This window comes from Emydura macquarii, unplaced genomic scaffold (assembly GCF_026122565.2).
Source record: "Emydura macquarii macquarii isolate MOO-44397 ecotype Brisbane River unplaced genomic scaffold, CSIRO-AGI_Emac_v2 contig_295, whole genome shotgun sequence".
Lineage (NCBI taxonomy): Eukaryota > Metazoa > Chordata > Testudines > Chelidae > Emydura > Emydura macquarii.
The window spans coordinates 10,891,524-10,914,797 of NW_027130432.1; the positions used below are offsets into that span (position 1 = coordinate 10,891,524).

Below are 23,274 nucleotides of genomic sequence, written 5' to 3' on the forward strand. Positions count from 1 at the left end.
CAAAAAACCCACCCTTATATCAATGTGGCATCAACATGGATAATTTGAACACCTCGAGAAATTCAAAAGTTAAGCCCCTCATAACAGTATTAACCCATTATCTACATGATTCAATTCCCGGTTTTGCTACTGCCCTAGTAAGTGACCTAGGGCAAATCACTTTGCTGCTCTGAACCTCAGTTTCCCCATTCATAAAATGGGAATAGTGATCCTGACCTTCTTTGTTAAGCACTTTGTTAAACTACTGATGAAAAGAACTATAAGGGCTCAGTATTATGATGATGACTATTACACACACAGTTGAACCGCTTTAATTTAAGAAATGGTTTTAAACTGGTTTATTTAAACTGGTGAAAAATTCTGTGCAGACACTCTCATTTCAATTCAATCTAAGCTTATTTTGGATTATTTTAAATTGATTAGGAACAACTTTGAGCTAAACAAAAGTAGGCCTCTCAAACCAAAGTAAGACTGTCTATGAAGGGATTTACATCAGTTTAACTAAACCAGTTTAATTAAACCAATGCACATTTATATGTAGACAAGGCCTCAACCTCAGTTTGCACACGCACCATGGTTTTCAGTCCTTGTATATTCTGTTAGTGGTATACTCATATACACTGCAGGCAATGTGACTGAGTTAAATATTGCCATAGGAACTTGAAACTCCTGAGCTGTGTTCTGAGGGCTGATTTTTTGGAAAATGCCTATAGCTGATCCAAGTGGAGATTTCAACATAGGTGTTGTTTTCTTGGCTGAATTATCCCACTGTGTTTTCCATGTCATGATTGGCTCTAACTGTTCATGACAAGAGATTGCGCATCCATCCCATAAAATAAACAAAACATTATTATATGCCATTAATACTGAGAAGGCAGCATATTTATTAGCTTACGCACTGTAGATCATAGCTTGATAGACATGGTGCAATATCCTTTGTGTTCCTAGGACTATAATTTAGTTATGTGGTCTTCTTTTTTTAATGTGGTTTTCTGGTTATCTTATGCCTTTGGTCAAAGCTTGCCATTTTGCAATGGTATCTGGTGCTACTCAACATCCGGTGTACTCATATGCATGAAAATTCATTTAAATATAATGGCATCATTGTCGGTTGGGAAGAAATACAGTTGTTTTCCAAGTATGCTTATTGTGTCTACATTGGTATTATAAAAGTTGTTAGCAATCATTAACTTTTAATCAATTCATCTCAGCCACTTCATATTTTCTTAAATAATTCAGTTGTGAACCTAATACAAGTGGGAAGTTTCCCATTTCTCTTAATTCTGTCCTAAGTATAAGCCACACTTTTATGGTGAATATTTGTATTTGCAGTGACAGAAGTGAAATACATTTATTGACGTGGTCTCAAGGATGCTGAACAGGTATCTGTCTAACTTTGTTTAACTTCAGAAAATCAAGATATTTCCTACCATCACAACAGAGTAGGTGGAGTATTTCTCTCCTTTGAAAATAATACTTGCATCAGTTTTGTGAATTTAGTCTAAAGGTCTTTTACAATTTGGGTCATTCCCAGAAGAAATCAAGAGAAGAATTTCCACCAATTGCAGCCTAGAATAATTAACCTTATTCTTATTGATACTACCCATATCCAATCATATGACTCCAAACAGATAACCATAGAATGATAGAAATGTATGGCTGGAAGAGATCTCAAGAGGTCATCTAGTCCAGCCCCCACACTGAAGGAGGACCAAGTAAATCAAGACCACCCCTGACAGGTATTTGACTAACCTGTTCATAAAAACCTCCAATGATAGGGGCATTCCATAGTCTTCCTAGATAACCGGTTCAAGAGCATAACTATTCTTATAATCAAAAAGTTTTCCTAATATCTAACCTAAACTCCCTTGCTGCAAGCTAAGCCAATTACTTCTTGTCCTACCCCCGGTGACCATGGAGAACAATTGATCACCATCCTCTTAGTAACATTAAACAATCAGTTTGGAAGCACCTGTAATAGGGCTATAAGGAATAGCCAGCATGGATCTGTCAAGAACATATAATGCCAGACCAACTTAATTTCCTTCTCTGACAGGGTTAGTGGCCCAGTAGGGGTGAAGCAATAGACATGATATGTCTTGATTTTAGTAAGGCTTGTGCCATGGCCCCACATGACATTATCATAACCAAACTGGGGAAATGTGATCTAGATGAAATTTCTATAAGGTGGGTGCACAAATGGTTGAAAGATCATACTCCAAGATTAGTTATCAATGGTTTGCTGTCAAACTGGGAAGGCGTATCTAGTGGAGTCCTGCAGGTGTCTGCTCTGGGTCCAATACTATTCACGATTTTCGTTAATGACTTGGATAATGGAGCTGAGAGCGTCCTTTTAAAGTCTGTGGATGACAGAAAGCTGGGCGTTGCTGCAAGCACTTTGGAGGACAGGATTAAATTTTAAAACAACCTTGACAAATTAGAGAATTGGTCTGAAATCAACAAGATGAGATTCAGTAGAGACAAGCGCAAAGTACTACACTTAGAAAGGAAAAAACAAATGCACAACTACAGAATGGGGAATAAATGATTAGATGGTAGTACAAACTAAAAAAGATCTAGAGGTAATAATGGATCACAAGTTGAATATGAGTCAACAATGTGATGAAGTTGCAAAAAAGGCTAATATCATTCTGGGGTGCAGTTAAAGGAGTCTTGCATGTAAGACATGGGAGGTAATTTTCCCGCTCTACTTGGCAGTGGTGAGGTCTCAGTTGGAGTACTGTGTCCAGTTCTAGGCATCACACTTTAGGAAAGATGTGGACAAATTGGAGAGAATCCAGAGAAAAGCAAGAAAAATGATAAAAGGTTAGAAAACCTGACCTTTGTTTCTGTCGTGAATTTTTTTAAAAAATCATGTCCTATAATAGCAAAAAAGTTCCAGGCATTGGCATAAATGGCTCTGAAGTCATCAGATGCTGTTGTCATTTCAGTTTCACTCAAGGGCTTAATTCCCCACAAATGCTGTTTATTGCCTCATCTATTCCTCCGCCATGAATGATGTCCCTTAAACAAACTGGGACTCCAAAAGGGACCAATTCAAGAAAAATCATATGAAACATTTACTATGGAAGCCCGAAGAAACCAATCCAAGTGGGGCGAGAGGGGTTGCAGTTTGAGTATGGGACCTGGTGGTATTTTTTTGCTGGAAATGGATTTTCTGGAGCATTGAAAAATTACTGCTCTGCATTTGCAGCTGGTCTTTGTTAGAGGACTACAGAGTAATCCCAGGGTTACAGGGTTAGTAAGATGAAATCAGACATCTACTCAATACTGCATGCTGCGTTCACATTCAAACCACCCTTAATAGAATTATTCATTAATAAAACATTCATTGTAAACTCCTACATATGTAATTGGGTCATCTTTTCATTAAGAAGCACACACATAGTCTGGCTATTCTCAGCTGTCTACATCTGCCACAGAGCCAGGGGCAGACCAAATATAAGTTAGAGCAACCCAGAGGCAATAGTGGAGGTAGTGGACTATACAGGCCATCTCTCCAGAAGGGAGATCAAAAGGTGGCTTGAAGTAACTGAGAATCACTAATGTGCAGCTGGGTCTACCAAAATGTGTAACAAAAGACCAGCATTTTAATAGCAGCAACTTTTTGCCCGGCATGTACATATTATGGCACTGACCAGCTGGTTGCCCACCAGTGGCATAGCTAAAGGCAGTGTGGCCTAGTTGATAGAGCCTATACTGGGACTCAGAAGACCTGGGCTCTATTCCCAGCATTTCCACAGGTCTGCTGGTTGACTTTGAGCAAGTAACTTCCCTTCTCTGTGCCTCAATATCCCCATGTGTAAAATGGGGATCATGATACTGACCTTTGTAAAGGACTTTGAGATTGACTGATGAAAAGTACAATATAAAAGCTAGGTATTAATTAGTAGAATGATTTTTACCAGAGATTTATTTCTATATGAGAGAGGTTTTTTAATGGAATCCCTGCTACTGCCTTACTTTAGTCTGCGCCGCTACATTGCCTCCTGATACTACCCTGGCCACTGCCAGAGGCAGAATACTAAACTTGATCTGATCCTGTATGGCAAAGCCCATGTTCCTAAAGATGTTATAGTAAATACAAAATGTGTGTGCTTTGACCACTGCCAGTCCTTCACTGCTCATCAACTTAACAAAGCTCCTAGGAGTTCCACTATATCCTGTATTTCCTAGGGTGGAAATAACATTTTTCAAAATCTGTTGTGATTAGTAATAGCAGCGTTTGTGCTTTCTCCACCAAAATCATGAAGCAATAACTGCCCCAATGTGCACTCTTACTGAGTGACTATTTCTTCGTATATTTCACAGGAAAAGCACAAATATACATGTGGCCATGTTTAAAGAGCGCCATGGAAGTCAAATGGAATGGTGATGTTTTACTGGGTGGTCAAGATAACAAAAGTCCCAGCTGGCGATGGCTCAGTACCAAAAATGACCCCACCAACTGTTCCCTAAATGTCATAATCATTTTCTATAACAGTGCATGTAAATGGGCCATTTAAGCATGCAACTACTGTCTTATATCAGCAATCATGGTACGTAAAATGCAAATGTGGTGCACAACTGCACAAAACTTTTTGCACATGAACTTTTCAAAAGCTGTCCCTCAGTTATATATATTTCAATTATCTTTATATATCTAATGAAAATGGATGACAAGCAAAAACAGGACAAAAGGCTTGCTAGCTTGTGAAACAAAGAGCAGTTGCCCTAAAAGTGCTGAGGATTTAGATTCTGAAACTATTATTTCTATAAGAGCCAGCCTGAAACTAAATCACACAAACTATAGTGGGAACATAGGAGGGTGCCATACTCCGGCTGGAGTAAGATACAAACTAATGGCAGGGCTCCTGAAGGAAACTTGCTGCCATGGGGAAAGAGATGGGGGAGCAAGGAGAAATACAAATCCACAGTCTTCCTTGATTATCCTAAATTCTCCGGTGTTTCCCTGCAGATCTTGAGACACCATAGTTTTGGAAGGCCTGCTCCCCCAACCCTTTCCACAGAAGGACAAACCACTCATACTTCAGTGGGATGATGAGGAGGAACTTCAGGAGTTAAAATTCTTGGAGCTTCCTGGGCCCAGCACAGGTTTTTCCCTTCATGTGTGACATTATGGCCCAATGAGTACTATATGTGCCATTCTCTGATTGCACAATTACCATTGGTTTTGAAGTGCTCCTGTATGAATATCACGTAACATGCTACTCAGAATGTTAATGTAGGGATTGTGAGGGATAAGAAAAAGCATTAAAATAGAAAGGCAGCATGGCCAAATCAGTTATCCCTGATGTAATTTTATTAGACAATGGACTTAAACGTGGTTGAATTTGGCTCAATATATTCATTTCTATAATGCTAAATGAGGCGGAAAGTAGAACTATTTGCACCTATCACTCATATTTCCAATGCTCATTGCATAATTATGTCTACTTTCAAAGTAAATTGCATGACTTCTTTTAAATATTAAGTCACATTGTCAAGCATTTTAGGCCTAACATTAAAGGTTTTTATTTTATTATTATAGTTTATTTATTTTACTTTTTTACAACAGCTAATAGGAGTAGAAGTGGTTAAATGATGTTTTAAAAATACATCAATGAAAACAGGCTTTTTGGATTTAAACTTTACCTGGAAATGTTGGAAGCACTAAAGGCAATAGCCTTTGAGCTAGTGCAGGAGAGCAGAAAGTGAAATGGACTAGAAAGGGAGTGAAACAGGCCAGTCTGGTCTCCGGGTCCAAGTTCAGTGAAATGCAGGGTATAAACAAGCATATCAAAATGGTGTGATACACATAATGAAAAGTCAGCTCGATTTTTTTAATTCTTTCTGGTTTAATTATCTAAGGCGTTCTTAAGGTGAGTGAAAGATATGTATTAATCTATGTGGTCTAATTATGCCTCTCACAAGACAGAGCCTGTTAGTGTGATGCCATTAAGTCTCCAGACAGTGTGGACTCTAAATTGGTTAATCAGGCCATCTTGAGAGCCTCAAGCCAGCAAGATGCAATGCTACACGCAGGACTAGAGCTCAGTTATTAAGCCCCCAGGGCTATCGTGAGCTGCAGGTTGTGCAGACAGGGTAAGTCCACTTCGTGCCATGCCAGCCACACAAAAGGGACTCAAGGCTGCCCAATAGGGCAGCTTCGAATCCCCCGACTTAGAGACTAAGACCATTATGTAGTATATTCCTGCCCCCACAAGGCCCCTTCCTGTCCCTTATGCTGAAGGGATGGGGGAGAACAAGTGAGAGAGGCTGCCATAAAGCCATTGTTGCCCATGCTCGGTGAATCTTCAGCTGCTCATTTAGGGTAGCGTTAAGGTCCTTTACACTGTTCTGGCCATGCAGAGGGACCTTGTGGGCCACGATCTGACCTGTTAATTGGTGTTTCTCCATTGTACTGCAGTGGGACTCTCATCTGAACCTAGCAGGATTGAGCAGCTGCTACATAAAGACCAATGTCCAGATACAGGGAAGATAGGAGAAACTGGGAGAAACTGCTCATTTGGTTAACAACTCTTTCCAACCTCATGAACTAAGAAAATGCCATCAGAGTTGTACAGAGACAAATTCTGTGGATGAATTAATCAATGGATAAAATTTCTTCCCTACCTATCTGTACAGTTACTTATCACTATTGTTTCTTAATGTCTTCCATTACTTGAAAGATAACCATGTTCTCTCCCTTAGCGCCCTTCCCGCCCTACCACTGAGAAGCTTAGGGTATGGCTTTGAGTTTTTAAATGAATGAATCTAGGAGAATGAGAGCATTTTGGTGGGAAAGCCTGGGACAGGAGCTGGCGTTTACTCTCTTAACAGTTCTTAAACTAAAATTTGCTTAGTGTGCTTCAAATTTTTTGTAGTAATGCTGCATAATAAATTCTTTGGGTAATAAATAATATTTACATCCATGATGAAAATCTTGGCTCATGATTAGCTGAAAACAGCCATGTGACAGTCAATGAGATTCTATTATTTACTTGCATAGAGTTGTGCAATCTCATATATGTAAATATGTACATTCTGATTGGTTGCAGCTAAATTCAATTAAAATTGTTAATCACCTGGTCATGAATTGCTTTACATTTTGAAACATTCTGGAGCAGTTTCCATATATTTCTAAAGGAAACATTTAGGGATCGGTCTTGCAAGAAGTCCACATGCCACTGAAGTCAGTCACTGCTCTGTGTATGGATGATTTTCAGGACCAGTTCCACAGTCCAATATACTGTGGAATGCCTGACCACATTAGAAAGCACGACAGTCAGAATGTCTCTTATATTAACACTATACTTCGGTGAACACCAGCTCTAGGGCTGACCCCACAGTGGAAAAGGTTTGCCATAAAAATTTATTTTTCCCCATCAGAAAATTTCTATATGAATACTTTTCAGTCAGGGCTTTTATTTTTCTCTGAAATTTGCAATTCAGTCAGGAGAGGCTTGTTATTTATTTAACTTGGCTCAGATTAAAAAGGTTTTCCCCTATAATAGAGCACGGCAACAGATAATGATTGTCTATATGACACAACAGCCCCTCTCCCACTGAAACAAAGCTATACCCTTAACTACTATGTCTTTTTTTTTTGTTTGTTTTTTTTAATATCTAACCTTCATGGCTTTTTAAATTCATAATGTAGTCTGCTGGCTTCAGAGAATGCTGACAACGATGTCTCTGGTGGGAATGGAAGTAATGCACAATACAGTAATGATTCTACTGGGATAATTGCCATAGTAATGTTTAGAAGTAAATAAAATAAATAATAATAATACTTGTGCTGTATTTACATCTTCAAAGCACTGGGCTAACATTAATTGAGTCCAGGAGAATGATAATGGCACTATATTGGGCAAAAGTGTACATAGGGTCATAGAGCACTGGTTTCCTCTAACTGATGTTCTTCATACATTGATTGCCTTTATCCAGGGCTCTCTTTCTGATGCAATTTGTGTATTTTTAACCCTAAAGTATTTTCAATCAACCTATTGTAAGTATGGGATTGGTTTGTTTGGATGCATTTTGGAAATTCTATAAGGTCTATATGCTCACTTCATGCAGTTGCTTTGTATGTATTGTAGAATCACAGAGGTTAGAGATGGAAAAGACCTAGATATACCTGCATTGACGGGAAGATGGTGTCAATCCTCCATCTATCTATCAGCATTTCAAGAACATTGTCTCGGTGGTAGATAGGTACAGTATGGAGGTTATAGAAAACAATTGGATCTATCCAGAAAGACAATCAATTCTCCATCATAATTTCTGGAATAGTAACTGGCTCCTTCCTTTGAGTAAGCTTCCAGATTTACTTCTGCTCTTCTTCTTTGGGAAATGTTTTACAGAAGAGTGAGTCTTGCTTTGGGACCTGAAGATGGCAAGGGTAGAATTCTTACTGATCAACCTTGGGGATAGGTTACAGAACCTTGCGGCCTGCAGTTGACAAGGTTATTTTTCTAGCTCCATCAAATTCATAAATTACCCTCATAACGCCTATGATGCATACACTGTTGTGAGAATTGACCTCTCAATTGTTTGCCTTCCCATTGCTCTTCTCCCCTAAAATGTTAAAGGGATAGAAACCCTCCATCTCTCTTTTTTCTTAATTAAGTGATATCTGGTTCCATCTAGTCCATCTCCCTCCAGATTTGTTCCAAATGGTGTATTGAATAGTGTTGTGTCAAGTTTAGTTTTAAATGACTTAGGCAGTAGGGATACCATCAGTGCTCTTGGGAGACTATTGCACCATCAAATAAAATTCATTGTTAGGCAAATGTAACTATTGCACTGTCTGACTTTGACAAAGGGCAACATTTTCACCTTAGCCTTAACTGGGGCCCTGTTTTTACACTTGTGATTTTGTAGGTACAATAATCAAAGAGGCAAACTTGCACTGACAATTTAGGGGCACAGAAATTGTGGCTGTTGTCTAAAATCTGACCTGTGATGTTCAGAAGAATGATAGCAAATGGCATTTGTTTTTTTTTTAAAGGTAAGTTAATACAAAGAAAAAATCATCCTTACTGTTGGAAAGAGCCCCGGTACAGTATATTCTCGTCTTTCCTGCAGTCCCAGCAGTCCATGTTTGTAATGACTTGTGTATATAATTGTTCATATAAAGAATCCCAAGCCCTTTAACATGATGGAATACAGTTGAAGCAGTGAAAAAGAGTGAAAATACTCCATTTCATGATATTCTATGGCTTCTGGCAACTAATTCACAGTAGCTCAACCTCATTTGGTCTTTTTTTCTTTTCAACCCCTTTCTGGAGACAAGTCCTATAGCATCATTTAAATAAAAACAAAAAAACAGACTTTACGTGACCTCACCAGATTATGAGAGGGACATTTAAATTAAGAAGCTGCCAAGAAGCCACCAAATGGAGTGTTAGGAGTAGCATAAAAATATCCCTGAGGGTTTCTCTGCACAAACAATTAACAGGACTAGCTCAAAATTCTCTAACAAAACATTAACACGTGTCAGCAGGGTGCACTCAAACAGCTAAACCACGTCAGGCTAATGTGGGGTAGATTCACACCCCAGCTTGCCGCAGCCTAGCTGTTTGTGTAGATAAGCCCTTAGTCAAAGTCCTGGCACTGAAGAGCTTCTCAAATAGGAACAATGGCTCTTGGGTAATCAACAACAGAGTGATATCAGGAGGGCCATGAAACTTGCCAATGAACAGAAGTTTGGTTCATTTTGCATCTTCAATATGATGCATTCTTCAGTGCCAAGGATTCTTAGCAATGCCTGCTGCTACAAAGGGACTTTCAGAGACTGACAAGACTTTCAAGGGTAGGATAGCACTGACATAACAAACTCTGCTCCTTTCAAAACTTGGAGCATCATCATGATGTTTATTTAGCATGAATATAGCCGATAGTGGTCATAGAGGAGTAATACCATGTGTCTGATGTTACTTGACTGGCAGGTATTTACTGACTGATCTATAGGTACTTTGTACACTGTGGTAGCACAGGGCTAGTTCAATACATGCCTCAATTTCCACACCATCCTGGAGCCTGAGTACTCACTGATCTGGCATTCCTGCAATAGTGGCATTCATCACTAAACCCTTTTCTCCCCATGCAACCAAAAAAGTAGGCTGCCCTGCAGAGTGAATGCCGGAGCAGCTTCTGAGCAGCTAAGATGGGCAATTGAGGAGTCACCAAGAAAGCGCATTGGGAATATTTTGAAAGATATTTTCATTGAAAAACAGTGATTAATCAAAATCAAAACTGCTCAGGAAACAGGGCTGGGTTTGACAAATTTTCCATCTCAAAAAATGTCAAGAGAAAAAAGTGTTAAAATTGTCATACTGGATGAAAGAGTTAAAAAAGACCAAAAATAAAGGTCAAAATCAAAATGAAACATTTCAAAAATAATCCAAAAATTTACAATTGACCCAAGACAAAAAAAGTCCAGTTTTCCAGTTCACTGATATTTTTGAGATTTTGACTTTTTATCCTGATTTGAGATGGGAAGAAATATCAAACTCTTGAAAATGATTACAGGGTGGGAAAACTGTTTCCCACCCAGCTCCACTCCCCACTGCTTTGTGATGACCAGCAAGATGCATAACCAAGCGTGGAAGCTTCTGTTTTCTCTGCCGCATCTGGGGGGTGAGTGATATGTTGCTCCACGCAGGAGAAAAGACAGGCAATGTAATATGGGGAGTGGGCATACTTTAGCATCTGATGAAGGACTTTGTGATGATTTCAATAAACAGGTTGATTTAATGGTGTGAGAAAGGGCCCACTTTATTCTCCAGTCCTGACATTTTCTACTTCCCCTGAATTTAAAAGCAAGAGAGAGACCTTTATGAACAATAATAATACTTTGTAATTCTGCAGACTAAGATGAGACTAATGGAAGTGTCGTGTTTCTGGGCATCCATTGATAACTGCAAGATTCAGGAAGTATTTGTCCTCACCCTCATGTGACAGGTGGTCAGGTACATGATGGGAGCTTTTCACCTTTCTTTGAAGCTTCAGGTATTGGTCACTGCTCAAAGCAGACCTTTGGTCCAATCAAGAATAGCAAATATAGGCTCCATGGTAGGTCATGTCATCACAGGAGGCTCTGTTGCTGTCCTGTCCCCAGTACTAGGATTCTGATCTATTGAAAACTAACAGCACATGGCTTTCATCTGAAGAGTCTCCTTGTCTTTTGTAACTGTCTTGTGTTATATGAGTGTCCAGTTTTAGAAAACGTGCTTTCCAAACGTTACCCGGAGTTTGGTTTGGTAAACGTTCTCCTTTCCTAAATCTAACTTTCATTCTCTCTCTCTCTCTCTCTCTGCCTGTCTCTCTCTTTTCCTTTCTGACCTGCTTCCTACTGCAGAACCGCATGCATGAGTCTCTCATGCTCTTCGACTCCATCTGTAACAACAAATTCTTCATCGATACCTCCATCATTCTCTTCCTCAACAAGAAAGACCTATTTGCTGAGAAGATCAAGAAATCACCTCTGACCATCTGCTTCCCTGAATATACAGGTATGTGTCATGATGGGGACAGCTCAGTCCGCCAGTCAGGAAGCAAAAGATGAAAGAAGTGATCTTGCAGCACTAGGGCAGGGATGAGAAATGAAACACTTGAGGTGCCCTAAAGTTATATGGTGCCTTGAGGGGCTGTGTCTATTAGTATTGATGGGTGTCTTATGGACAGTTCTTGTGGAGGTAACACTGAACGGTCCTCCTATGCTGTCAATGGGACACGCAAACCTCAAGACACCCTATGGACTTATGAAGCACTGAAATATGAAATTTCCCCAATAACTAATGGAACAATATAACAATGTTAATTGTAGTAATATTAAGAATGTTTTTTTCTCCTTCCTTCCATTCCTCCTCCTTTTCTCCTCATGATCCAATTCTGCCCATGAATCTACTTCTGAAATGTTTAGTAAGTTTAACTTTCAAGGGGAACACCAGCCACTGATTGTAAGGTCCCAGTCTAGCAAACACTTACACATACAGGAACATAGGTCATCGAGACCAGTCCCATGTTATGGATGGCAACCCTGTCATATACTCCTGTTCATAAATTTATATACATGTCTAAGTTTACTGCTGTGAGTAGTCCCACTGAAATCAATGGAACTATTTGGGGTAGTAAAGTTCATTACACATGTAAGTGTTTGCAGGACGGGAGCCTGAGTTACCTTCTGACAGTATGGCCACCTTGTCCAGAGGGTGGGGTCTTCAGACCAACCTGTCCTCTGGTGCTTGCCTTGGCTACCGCTGGTTGTTTGTCAGAGCGAAAATGACAAAGGCCATTTTTTGTTTTTAAGGAAAATGCATGGCACACAATATTTTGATGGATATTAAGTTGTTTGTTGGGGGTAACTATAAGAAAAGTGAAATAAATATCCTTTTACTGTACAATATCATGTAATGAGCCCCGCTTAGTAATGTTTACCAAACAATTTAAACCCCTCAGAAAACATCCAGTCTGCATTAAACTGATATATAGACAGTTGCATTGTCTAAAAGTTCATGATGGAGTCTTGCTCCAATAGCAGGCTGGCTGGGATTACAACTACCAATGATTTTTATAGTGAAAAAACCCCTAAAAGTGAATGCTTTTGTAACAGAAGTAATGGCTATAGCAAACATACAGCCTCGTTATGGCAGACCTTTCTCGCAGACAGGAGCATAGGAGTTGCCAGACGGGATCAGTCCTGTGGTCCATGTAGCCCAGTATCTGGCTTCCAGCAATGGCCAGTACCAGATGTAAGGTGTAAGAAAAGAACGCCACAAGTAGGCAGATGTTGGATAATCTGCCCCCTGCATTAAGTCTCATAGAAAGATCGATCTCAGATTGATATATGTAGAGACACAGAGAGAATTTTACTGTGCATGTTTAGAGCAATGTACAATCTTTAATTAATCAACATTGCCCCTGTGAGATAAGTGAGATTACTTCCATTTTACAGATGGGGAAACTGGAGCACAGAGTAATGTGCAAAGACACACAATAAGGCATATTTCCCAGCTGCTGGTTCAGCCTACAATATCAGTCCATACTGCCCTTCTGGTCTCTTGCTGAGACTCCATAGCAAAACAATAACAGAGGCTGCAAGTCCTATGCTCATACGTCCAGCCCACGGTGCCAAAGTGAATGGTTGGCCCCAAAATTGTCATCTTTAGCAAAAATCCAACGCTAGTTATGTTACCATCCAAACAGTTGGAGAGTGAGCCAGTCCAGGGAGCAAAATGCACAGCAGATTTTGCGAGGACTATTTTACGCTCTGGAGTCTCTGGTGTGTGCTGCCCATTTTACGCCAGCCAAGAGCCAGTGCCTTGGGTGCGCTGGTTCATGAGCGGCACCCACGTGTCATCATGCACCCGTTGGGTGAGCAGAACACACCCTGCTACTTGTCAACGCTTTCTTTAAAAATAGATTAGTGGTAACAAGGCTGAAACACATTAAATATAAATAACATAGTCAGTATTAATCCGCCCAAGGGAATAATTCCTCTGGTCCTCAGGAAATGGCCACCCAGGGATAGATCGGAGGAGATAATCAGCTGCTCCTGTTTAACAATTCTCTTGTGCATTCTTGCTGACCCATCCCCCACACTCCTCCCTCAGCTGGAAGGAGAAACGGCTTCAGCTTCTTTCTAAATAGCCTTCCCGTTCTCTCCTTTGTCTCTGCTTTCACCCCTTCCCCCCGGCTCTGCACTTCCCCAGATGATGGGGTCGGGCTTAAAGGAGATTGCTGAGCGGAGTGGAGCAGGGCCAGTAGAGAGGGGAGCAGATGAGGAAAGAAAAGGCAAAGGGATAGGAGAAGCCAAAGGAAGAACTTTATGAAAGACAGACCTCTCCTGAGTGAAGTTTGGCAGTGGAGGAATGAGCCGGCCGGCACGGGTGCCAAATTTTTGTCCAAGGCAGATCAATGCCATTTTACAGAGCTCTATAATCCACATCATCTTGTGTACGACTGCTGAGCACACCTTCCAATGCACCTGACAACTGATCATCCCAGCCCTAGGATTTGAATTCACCAGGATAATTGGGCCCCGGCTGAGTTCCCATTCCCTAGAAAATGGCAACATCGTCCGTGTTTAGGACACGGGATAGCAAACTGCACAATACTTCCGAGGCATACGCCAACTTCCCTCTCTCCTTCAGATATGATCTAACATGGGCATCTTTGTTCCTCCAAGCAACCACATTAATATAAAGGAACGGAGCCAGAGAAAGAGAGCTTGAAAAGGAAAATAAATCTCCAGATAATAACAGCTCTTCAGAAGATGATTGCAGCTGCGTGATACTGTCTTTGTGCATTTCAGCGAGGGGCCAGGCCTCAATGCTCTCACCATCATAAGCTGCTTAGAGTAATAACATGTATTTTTCAGCTCTCACAACTGGCCCTCCGCCATCCCCAGACCAGCAAGGCAACATTTTATAAAGACTTGTCAGACCTGGAGTTCTGGCCCATCTGATAGACTGTAGGTGCCAGATAAGCCCCTCAGAGAACACAGGCCCTTCTGGCCGTATCGTTTACACGGTACAAACTGTGACAGCAGGACCTGACACTGGCTTCCAAACATCCCCTGGCTTGGGTAAGGTGACCGGGTTCTCAAAATGAACTCCCAAGAGTCTGTCACTGAAGACGGGTGGGAGAAGAGGCGAGACCTGTCACATAGATGGGACCAGGAGGCCAGTGGAGGGGGCAACTCTCTCTCTTATCCTACTCAAGGGGCTCTTTCCCCTACCTCCCTAGAAAGGAGCCTGGTGCTTCTTCCTCACTGGGGTGTCCGCAGTCACCCTCTCCCCTCACCCCTGGGCTGGGTCTGCCACAGGCAGGGCCCCACTCTTGTCAGCCTGGGAGATGCGAGCACTCTTGGTCAGGCCAGACCAGACCAGACCTTGCAGCTGCCAGTTGTGCTGCTGGGGCGACCCAGCAATCCCCGGTTGCGGGGGGGAGAGGGGCTTTTCCCCTGCCTAGAATCACAGCCATGGCTGCTCTTCCCAGCAGCAGGGCTTGGAGGGCCTGGCTTCCCACAGCCACAGCAGCACACAGGGAGGGGAGCAGCTGAATATTCCTATTATAAGACTCCACATTTCCATGACCAGCTGCTAGAAAATGGGACTGTCTGTGAGAACACAGGACACCCGGTGACTCTACGTAGGAGAGCGTTCAAATACGGCACTGAGTTTTGCAGCTCAGGTTCAGAACAATCAATAGATGTTGCAATGTGCCATCCGCAATCAAGAGAAAGGGGTGATGTAGCAGGCACTTACCAGCTGGAAAAAAAGAAGATGGGGCGAGCTGCTGCAGGTTGCAAAATGGCCACCTTAGGGCTGCTGCTGCTTGGCTCTGCTGAATTTAAAGGGCCACCTCCCAGAAAGGCTGAGGGGGAGGGAAGCGAGGTTGCCTTACTCTGGGGTGAGTTAGTAGGGAGCAGGAAGACACCGAGGACAGTGTCCCCATGGGAGGGGCTGCATTGGTACCTACCACTGCTCTCTGACAGTGCTAGATGGTGAAATCAGGAACTGTGGTTTTTCTCTTGTTTTTATTCAGAGTTTAGAGGAAGGGGGAACCCAGAGTGGGGAAGCTGCTGCCCCTTCTCTCCTCAAAGCAAAGGTCCCCCCTCCTGTTTCAGTTTACCTTAACCCCTATCGCCTGCCCTCACTGCAGATTCCTTATATCTCACAGCTGGCTAGGTCTGTCCTGTATGCATTCCAGACAGGAACACGATTGGTTCTCGGTGAGCCTGGTATAGCTAGCCCAGTCTACATGCCACTGCTGCGGCCCCCAGATTGCAGGGCCAGGCATAAGGTAGGCTTCTCTGACTTATAACCATCTGCCCACAGCCTCAAGTGTCCATTCGGGAGCACATAGGCATCCCTACACAGGGGTCTAGGAGAGCAGATGGTTTAGAGCAGACTCCCCTGTCATTTAGCTGGGATCTAGCCAGGACACACATACCCCAAGATGGGAAGGGAAGGGAAGGGTGGTCTCTATCCCTAGCTTGAGAACCTCTGGCTTAGAGTTACTATGCCTGCTCTTTGCTATCCCAGGAAATCCCCAGAGAGCCAGGTAAGCCATAGCAGCGCAAAGCAGCTGGAACAGGGGCTAGAATCTGGCCTCTTGCGTCCAGGCACATCATTCCTTGCCTACACAGCTCACTGCCTCCAACATGTATTCACGTGAGCTATGACCACAACAGGGTATCCCTGGAAGGTCCTGAGAAAACAGCAGCAGGTCTCTACTACATATGTGGTTTGTGGACACTGCCTTCCTTTTGGTTTGTAATAGGGATAATGGTGCTGGCCTTGGAGTATGTGCTCCATAAACCTAGCAGCAATTTATTACCCTGTCTATGCCTCCACCAGGAACATTATACCTTAATTAGAGGTGTCTCATCTCACCGCTACAAAAGCATAATTGTTCTGACCGAGTGAGCAGCAGAGTCACTGTGAGCCATCTTCGCACGTCAGCTCCATGTCTGTCCAAACTTCCTGTTCCATTTATTTTTATTCTCAGCCCAATTTTAGTGCTGCTGAATGATGCAGCATTAAAAGCCCTGGAGAGCAAAGCCCAGAGGTAAAGACAGGCTCCATCTGAAACCGGTGGATCTCCCCTCCTGGGAAAAGTTTGGATCCTGATTAAAATTTTGCAGTTGTCCCCATCTCTGTAAGAAACCTAAACCTCAAATCTCAAACCTCTGACCTGGGGGAAAGTACAGGAATGGGAACTACACGGCAAGTTACCTTGCCATTACTGACCAGAGGAGACCACAGCTAAGGGTGACAAAGTAGGTCAGTCTCCATGTATCACCATCAATCCTTGGGCTCTCAGGTGTGTCTGCTCATTAGAGCAGGTGGTTAACTGTTCCCTAGACACCACCTGCTCATTCCACAATGGCAGCACCTTTCTTCAGTTGTTGCAAAGCTGGGTTGGATTTAAACAAGCAAGCTGCAGGTGAAAGTCTCCATCATTATCCATTTGCCAACATGCAAAGCGACCCAATTCTTCCCGCTTTCCTATTTGTGCAACACAGGCCATGCTGTCCATCAAAATGGAATGCCATTCTGCAGCCATCTTGTCATTTCATGTTTAGTTTTACTTATTTAGTGCATAGTGGACTGAGTGTTGGTTTTGCATCTGGTTGCACTTATCAAGTCTATTCACTCTGATCCATTTGATTGATGTTCCAAGCCTGGCTCAGTTACACCTGTGTAAATCAAGAGTAATTCCATTGTACCAAGGGAGGAGAAACTGGCTCTGTTCATCAGTGTTGTAGGATGGGTTATTAGAAGTGCCTAATGCTCTGTGAAACGCTAGTGATGGGATTCATAGGCAACATAATTTCTCACAAGTTATTATAGTGTCCATTGTAATAGCACTGACCATAATAATCTGCTTACTGGGTATTGCTGGAACTGCTGGATATTTCTGTAGGAGCCCTAGGGCTGAGTTCTGCTCTCAGGTCACAGGTGTAATTCTGGAGGAATTCTATTGTCATTAAGGAATTTACTCTGGACATATAGTGATATAACTAGGAGCATAATTAGGTTCCTAGGCCCAGATCTGCAAAAGCATTAAGGATCCTAACTATCACTGATTTCTCTGGAAGTTAAGAGCCTAAATATCTTTATGGATCTGGGCCTAGTGTCCAGATCTGATGTTAGTGCCTCTTGGCTCTTTGCTTCCCCTGTTGCATGATATCCCTAACCACTGCAGCAGTAGAAGGAGCATGGGGAATGCAGCTCCCAGCTTTGCTGCAGGTATTTGGGTTGCAGGTGGAATGTAGACAATCAAGCTCGTGTCTAAGCCTTTAAATACCTTTTCTTTTCATCTTGTAGCAATAGTTACATGGCCTCAACCATTATCTTTTTCTCCCATTGTAACGCTTGTGTAAAGGATTGACACGTTCCAAACTGTTCTCCCAGGGCCCAGTTTCCTTTCCTGATGCTTTAACCAGGACAAAAGCGTGGGATTTCACAGCATAGTGTGACCTGTAGTAATCTGGGGCTGGGTGTGGCTTTGGTTGAATCAAGCACTATTGTTGCTTAGGGCAGGTCTGCACTTAAAAGCTGCAGTGGCACAGCTGCACCACTGTAGCATGTTAGTGAAGATGCTACTATGCCGACGGGAGAGCTTCTCTCATCAGCATGGTAAACCCATCATCCAAAAGGTGGGAGAAGCTCTCCCGTTGACATAGCACTGGATTTTTCACACCCCTGAGCAAGGTCATTATACCAATGTAGGTTTGTAGTGTAGACCTGGCCTCAGTTTCCCATGTTTGTATTGAAGTGCACTGATTAGCAGTTCTATGCAGCTCCAATAAAGTCACTGCATGACCCCAGTGTTACCACCACTGGCGTAAATTAGGAGTAACTCCATTAAAGTTAGTGTGGTTCAAAGGAGATGTGAGAGCCAGTTTTCTGATACTTTTCATCTCACAGAGTTGGATACAGCTCTTTGTTTGTTTGCTTTCCCCCTGTTGATAATGTGACTCCCAGCTGGAGATACAAATACCTGAGCTTCCAAAATATTTTCAGTGCTTTAATCTTTGATGTCCATTGACACTATAGTTTGAAGGTACAGATCTCATCAAGGATCAGGGCCTAGTTCCCCCAATTTCTCCCTTTATATGCTGCCCTCAAAGGCCCCCACTTCATGGTTGAGCCATGTTTCTCCCATGAGGAGTTGGCAATTCACTCAGTGAAAGACATTGGAAAGCCATGCAAGGTGTTGCTTTTCTCTTTCTCCTTCCCCATTTACCCAGAGCTGTTTGCTACCTCTGCAGTGCTCCCAGGCCTTTGAACCAAGAGCTAGCTTACTTTCACATGGGTTCCTTCACATGACAAGAGCAATTTCTACTCTTCAACATGAAGCTTTCACAAGCTTGCCCTTGGAAAGCTGCTCTTCAAGTCTACCTCCTGGTTTCCTGCTCCATGTAGGGGTTGGTCATCAGAGTGGCCAGAGCCTCAAAAACAAGGGAGGAGTAGATCATCACAGCCAGAGTGGAGATGCAAGAAAGCAAAAGGTGGTTTGGGGATGTGGAGAAGTGTCATGGGGATGTGGAGGTGGGAGAGATTTGGTCAGAGGTGAGAAGGCAGCGGAACAGGCAAAGTCACCAAGCATGTGCCATACACTGTAGCTATGGTGAGATGAAGAGTTAGGACAAATGTTGGGACAAAGTACTGCACAGCATAGCACTGCACAGTACCTATACCTCAGACAGACACTGCCTTTAATGGTGACCAGCAAACTAAGAACAAACATCGTGGTGGGGCCTTTGGGGTTTCTTGGCAATGGCTAAAGAAGGCCTTCAAGGTTGGTTGGTTTGCTTTTTAATTTTTCTTCTCATTTTTCACCTCAGAAATATCAGGATCATCAAGTCTCATCTTCCCTCAGTTTCCTGGAAGTCTCCTGGTGGTGCAGAGAATCAGAGTAGGAACTTCCTATAACTTTAATTAAAGGGACGGAGGGTACTGAATCTTTAAGAGAGAGGATCTTTCCCCTCCAGCTGTTCATTCAGGTGTTTGAGTTAAATAAGTGTTTTCAAAAAATCAATGAGCAAGATCTTCAGCTAGTGTAAATAAGTCAATGGAGCTAGTCAATTTACACTAGCTGAGGAGCTGGCCCCAAGAGTTTTGAAATCCCTTCTCAGTTGCTCATGTTTCGCTTGCAATGTCATCATCCCATTAGCTCACCAGTTATCCATAGCATCATCTGGGAAAAAGGAGAGAGGGTAGATGAGACCTGATTTTCTAATGGAAACTACAAGCAGTACAAAAGCTGTTCTTCATACATCAGCCCATGACCCCATCTTTTCCCCCTTTGCAGGTGAACTTTAAGGGGACAGTACATCAACCCCTCTCCCAGATCTCCCTAGAGCTTGCTCATGCCTGCAAGACCTCTGATGGGGATTCTCTGTCTTTTCCTGTTTGTTTGCCTGCAGGCCCTAACACTTATGAGGATGCAGCGGCATATATCCAAGCACAATTTGAAAGCAAAAACCGCTCCCCCAACAAGGAGATTTACTGTCACATGACTTGTGCGACGGACACGAACAACATCCAGGTGGTATTCGACGCCGTCACTGACATCATCATTGCCAACAATCTCCGAGGCTGTGGCTTGTACTGACACCTTCTCGTCCTGTATAGCAAAGCAACTCCTTTGGTAATGATCACGGCGTGAGGAAAAATTTAAAAAAAAAAAGCGCAAAACAAAACAAAAACCGAATCAAATGACAAAAAACAAAATCATAATACTAAATAATGCAAGCTGGTAAATAAAAAGGCATAATGACAAATTATATATATATATATACTATATATATATATATATATATATTAAAAAACCACAACAATCTTTTTAGTTTGTCTCAAAGAGCTGTGGACAGAACTGATTTCTCTGACAGGCTTTAGCCCTTCCTGTTATAGTCACTAGTCATAGAAATCAAATCAATTAAATAAGCCAGGAAAAGTGACACTGACATTTGCTAAATGGTCCACCTGCATTTTGAACATAAGGTATCCTACGAGTTTTAAAAGGGATCGCTTTCTTAAAACAAATAGCGGTAATGTTATTTTTTTAACACTTCTTTGTTGGGAGGGGCTTCCGGGGTAGAGGGGAAGGGGACATTTTTTTTTCCTTGTTTGCTTTCTCTCTCTCCCCGTCCCAGTTTCTTGGTTTTTTTAGATACTGCTCTTAGGAACCTGTCAGTCAGCTGATGTCACACTGCATTCTGGGCCATGTGGGCTGGGCTTTCAGGGCCCCTCGGTTCTGTTCAGCTCTTGTGGGTTTCAAAAACCAACAAAAAAAATGACAACTAATAATAATTTAAAAAAAAAAGACAGCCAAAAAAATAAAAAGAAAACCCAAGACACAATATTGTAGGACTTTTTTTAACCGGGACGCAGCAGGAAAGCACCATTTATGTACCAAGCTCTTCACGTGTGGAATGTAACTTCCTCCCAAATTAAAGCACAGGATGGGGGTGCTTCGGGCGTTTTACCAGCACGGGGTCTGCGAGAAAGAAGAGGGCCCCTAGTGGCAATCAGAACCCAACACACACACACGCTGAAAAGATGTGGGGGGAGGGATGTATTGGCCCATCAAATTTGAACCGTGTGTTAGTGCCAACCTCACAACCTCACATTCAGGTGGGCTTTGGGCAGGGGAAGGGAGATGCAATTTATTTTTTAACAGGGTTAAGGACCTTAACCATTGTTATGTTGTTTTACTTGGCAGTGAGGGATTTCCCTTATGATTTAATTGATTTATTTTTAATGTATTCAAGCCTGGGCTCCCTTCTCTCTCTCTCTCTCCAGACCACTTCATGGACTCTCCTGTTGACGTTCTCCTTACCAGTAGCATGACCTTTTGCATAAGACACAGCCTTCCTTACTGAGTTAATGTATAATGTTCTGAACATGGAATGATGGCTGTGTGTTTCCGTAGACTGCTGTAGATCTGGTTTTAGCTGAGTCTTTACATTTAGAAGCTAAAAGATTAAAAAAGAAGAAAAAAACCCAGAAAAATGGGAAAAAACACTTTTTTTCATGTGCTTTGTAGCTTAAAAAAAAGGAAGAAAAAATCCTTTCCCAGTTCCCCTTCCCCCTTTTATTTAAAAAAAAAGAAAAAGAAAAATCTTTTGCAACAGTGCTCAGAGGCGTTCTCCTCTTCTCCATTCCTCATTTTAACAGGAATGAATTTGCGTTTGTTTTCATTTAATTTCCTTTTTTGTTTTTATTTGTGTCCTGCTGCTTTAAAAAGAAAAAAGAGGGGGCTCGTTTTTAGCCTGGAGTGATAAGACTACAATGTAAGACCATGACTATGTGTCAGGTATCTATAAAGGGATGTCTTTCTGCTTTTTATTTATTTATTTTCCCCCCTAGTTTAATAACTCTTTGTTCTAAATTGTCTCTTTCATGCTCCAGGTTTGTATCAAAAAAGCACAGCTGTCACTGGCCCATAGTGGCCAAATTATCCAGAGATTTCCACTCTCCTGTCTTTTTTGCGCTGAAGAATACTGTGTATTACATACCAGATAGGCTTCCTCTTCTTTCTTTTATTGTTTTGGGGGTTGGTTTGGGGGAACGTAGGGGGATAATTTTTGTTTTTTTGTTTTGTTTTGTTCTGATTTAATTTTTTTTTAAACTCTTTCCAGTGAATGCTTTTTTGTGCTACTTTTTTCCTCCTCTGATCCTTCCTTTTAGTGAATGGTGTTTTCTCTCTCTCTGTCTCTTTCTCATGTGGGGGTGTTTGTGCTGCAAAAACAAACAAAAAAACAAAAAAATAAAAAAAAAATACAAAGAAAAACAAAAACAAAAAAAGAAAGAAAGAAAATGTTTTAAAACATTTTAAAAAACACACACAAAAATCACAAAAAACTAAAAAAACAAAATCAAATGTAGTGTTTACATTAAAGCCACAGTTTTCATGACCGATCCTTCATCATTTCTACTTTGATTAGTAATCAGACATCTTCACAGTTTCACTTTTAAGAGTTACCTTTGCTGAAGAAAACCAGTCACACCTGTTTAAAATAAAATGAATAAATAAAGAGGAACTAAATATATATATATATATAAAGCGCCAGGTCTTTCTAAGCCTTTCTATTACCAATCAGTGAGGTTTCTGTGATATATTAGACACTGCCAATCTCTTTCTCTGACTAATGGAAAATTCATGTGTAGCTCAATAAAGAGAATGTTTGTCTGTAATCCTGGTCTTTCACCGTCTGGTTTTCAGACTACAGTTATTTTATTACTATTTTTCTTTAATTAAGAAAGAAAAGTTTAAAAAACCACAAAAATAATCAGAGTTGCTAATTCAGGTATTTCTTGTAGATGTGGGGAAAAGGGGCAAATTAGGTTGTCCCCCCACTCCCTGCAGGGACCTGTTTCCAGTCCCATACATTATTCCATTCCCTTTCTCTCCCCCCACCCCCCAACCACCCACACACACAGCGACCCTGGGTCTTCCTCATTCAGGGAGTCTCCCGTCTCTCTCACCCACACACACAGCGACCCTGGGTCTTCCTCATTCAGGGAGTCTCCCGTCTCTCTCACCCACACACACAGCGACCCTGGGTCTTCCTCTCTCTCACCCACACACACAGCGACCCTGGGTCTTCCTCATTCAGGGAGTCTCCCATCTCTCTCACCCACATGGGGCTGTCTCAGCAGACTCATCTGAGCTCCAACGTGGCAGGTCACAAGGCCACTTACTGGAATTTGGTTCGGTCACCGCTCTGTCTGTCTGGAAGGGCAGCTG

At 42.0% G+C, this 23,274-nt stretch overlaps 1 protein-coding gene across 1 annotated transcript in view; it reads left to right on the forward strand.

Annotated features, from left to right (window-relative positions):
* Positions 1–22,721, forward strand: part of GNAO1 (G protein subunit alpha o1) — a 268,026-nt gene extending 245,305 nt beyond the window's left edge. Inside the window, exons 7-9 of the mRNA XM_067551993.1 lie at positions 11,366–11,519; positions 19,949–20,172; positions 21,327–22,721. Coding sequence (XP_067408094.1) covers positions 11,366–11,519; positions 19,949–20,136 — 342 coding nt within the window. The 3' untranslated portion in view covers positions 20,137–20,172; positions 21,327–22,721. The remainder of the gene's footprint in view (positions 1–11,365; positions 11,520–19,948; positions 20,173–21,326) is intronic.
* Positions 22,722–23,274: the final 553 nt, after the last annotated feature.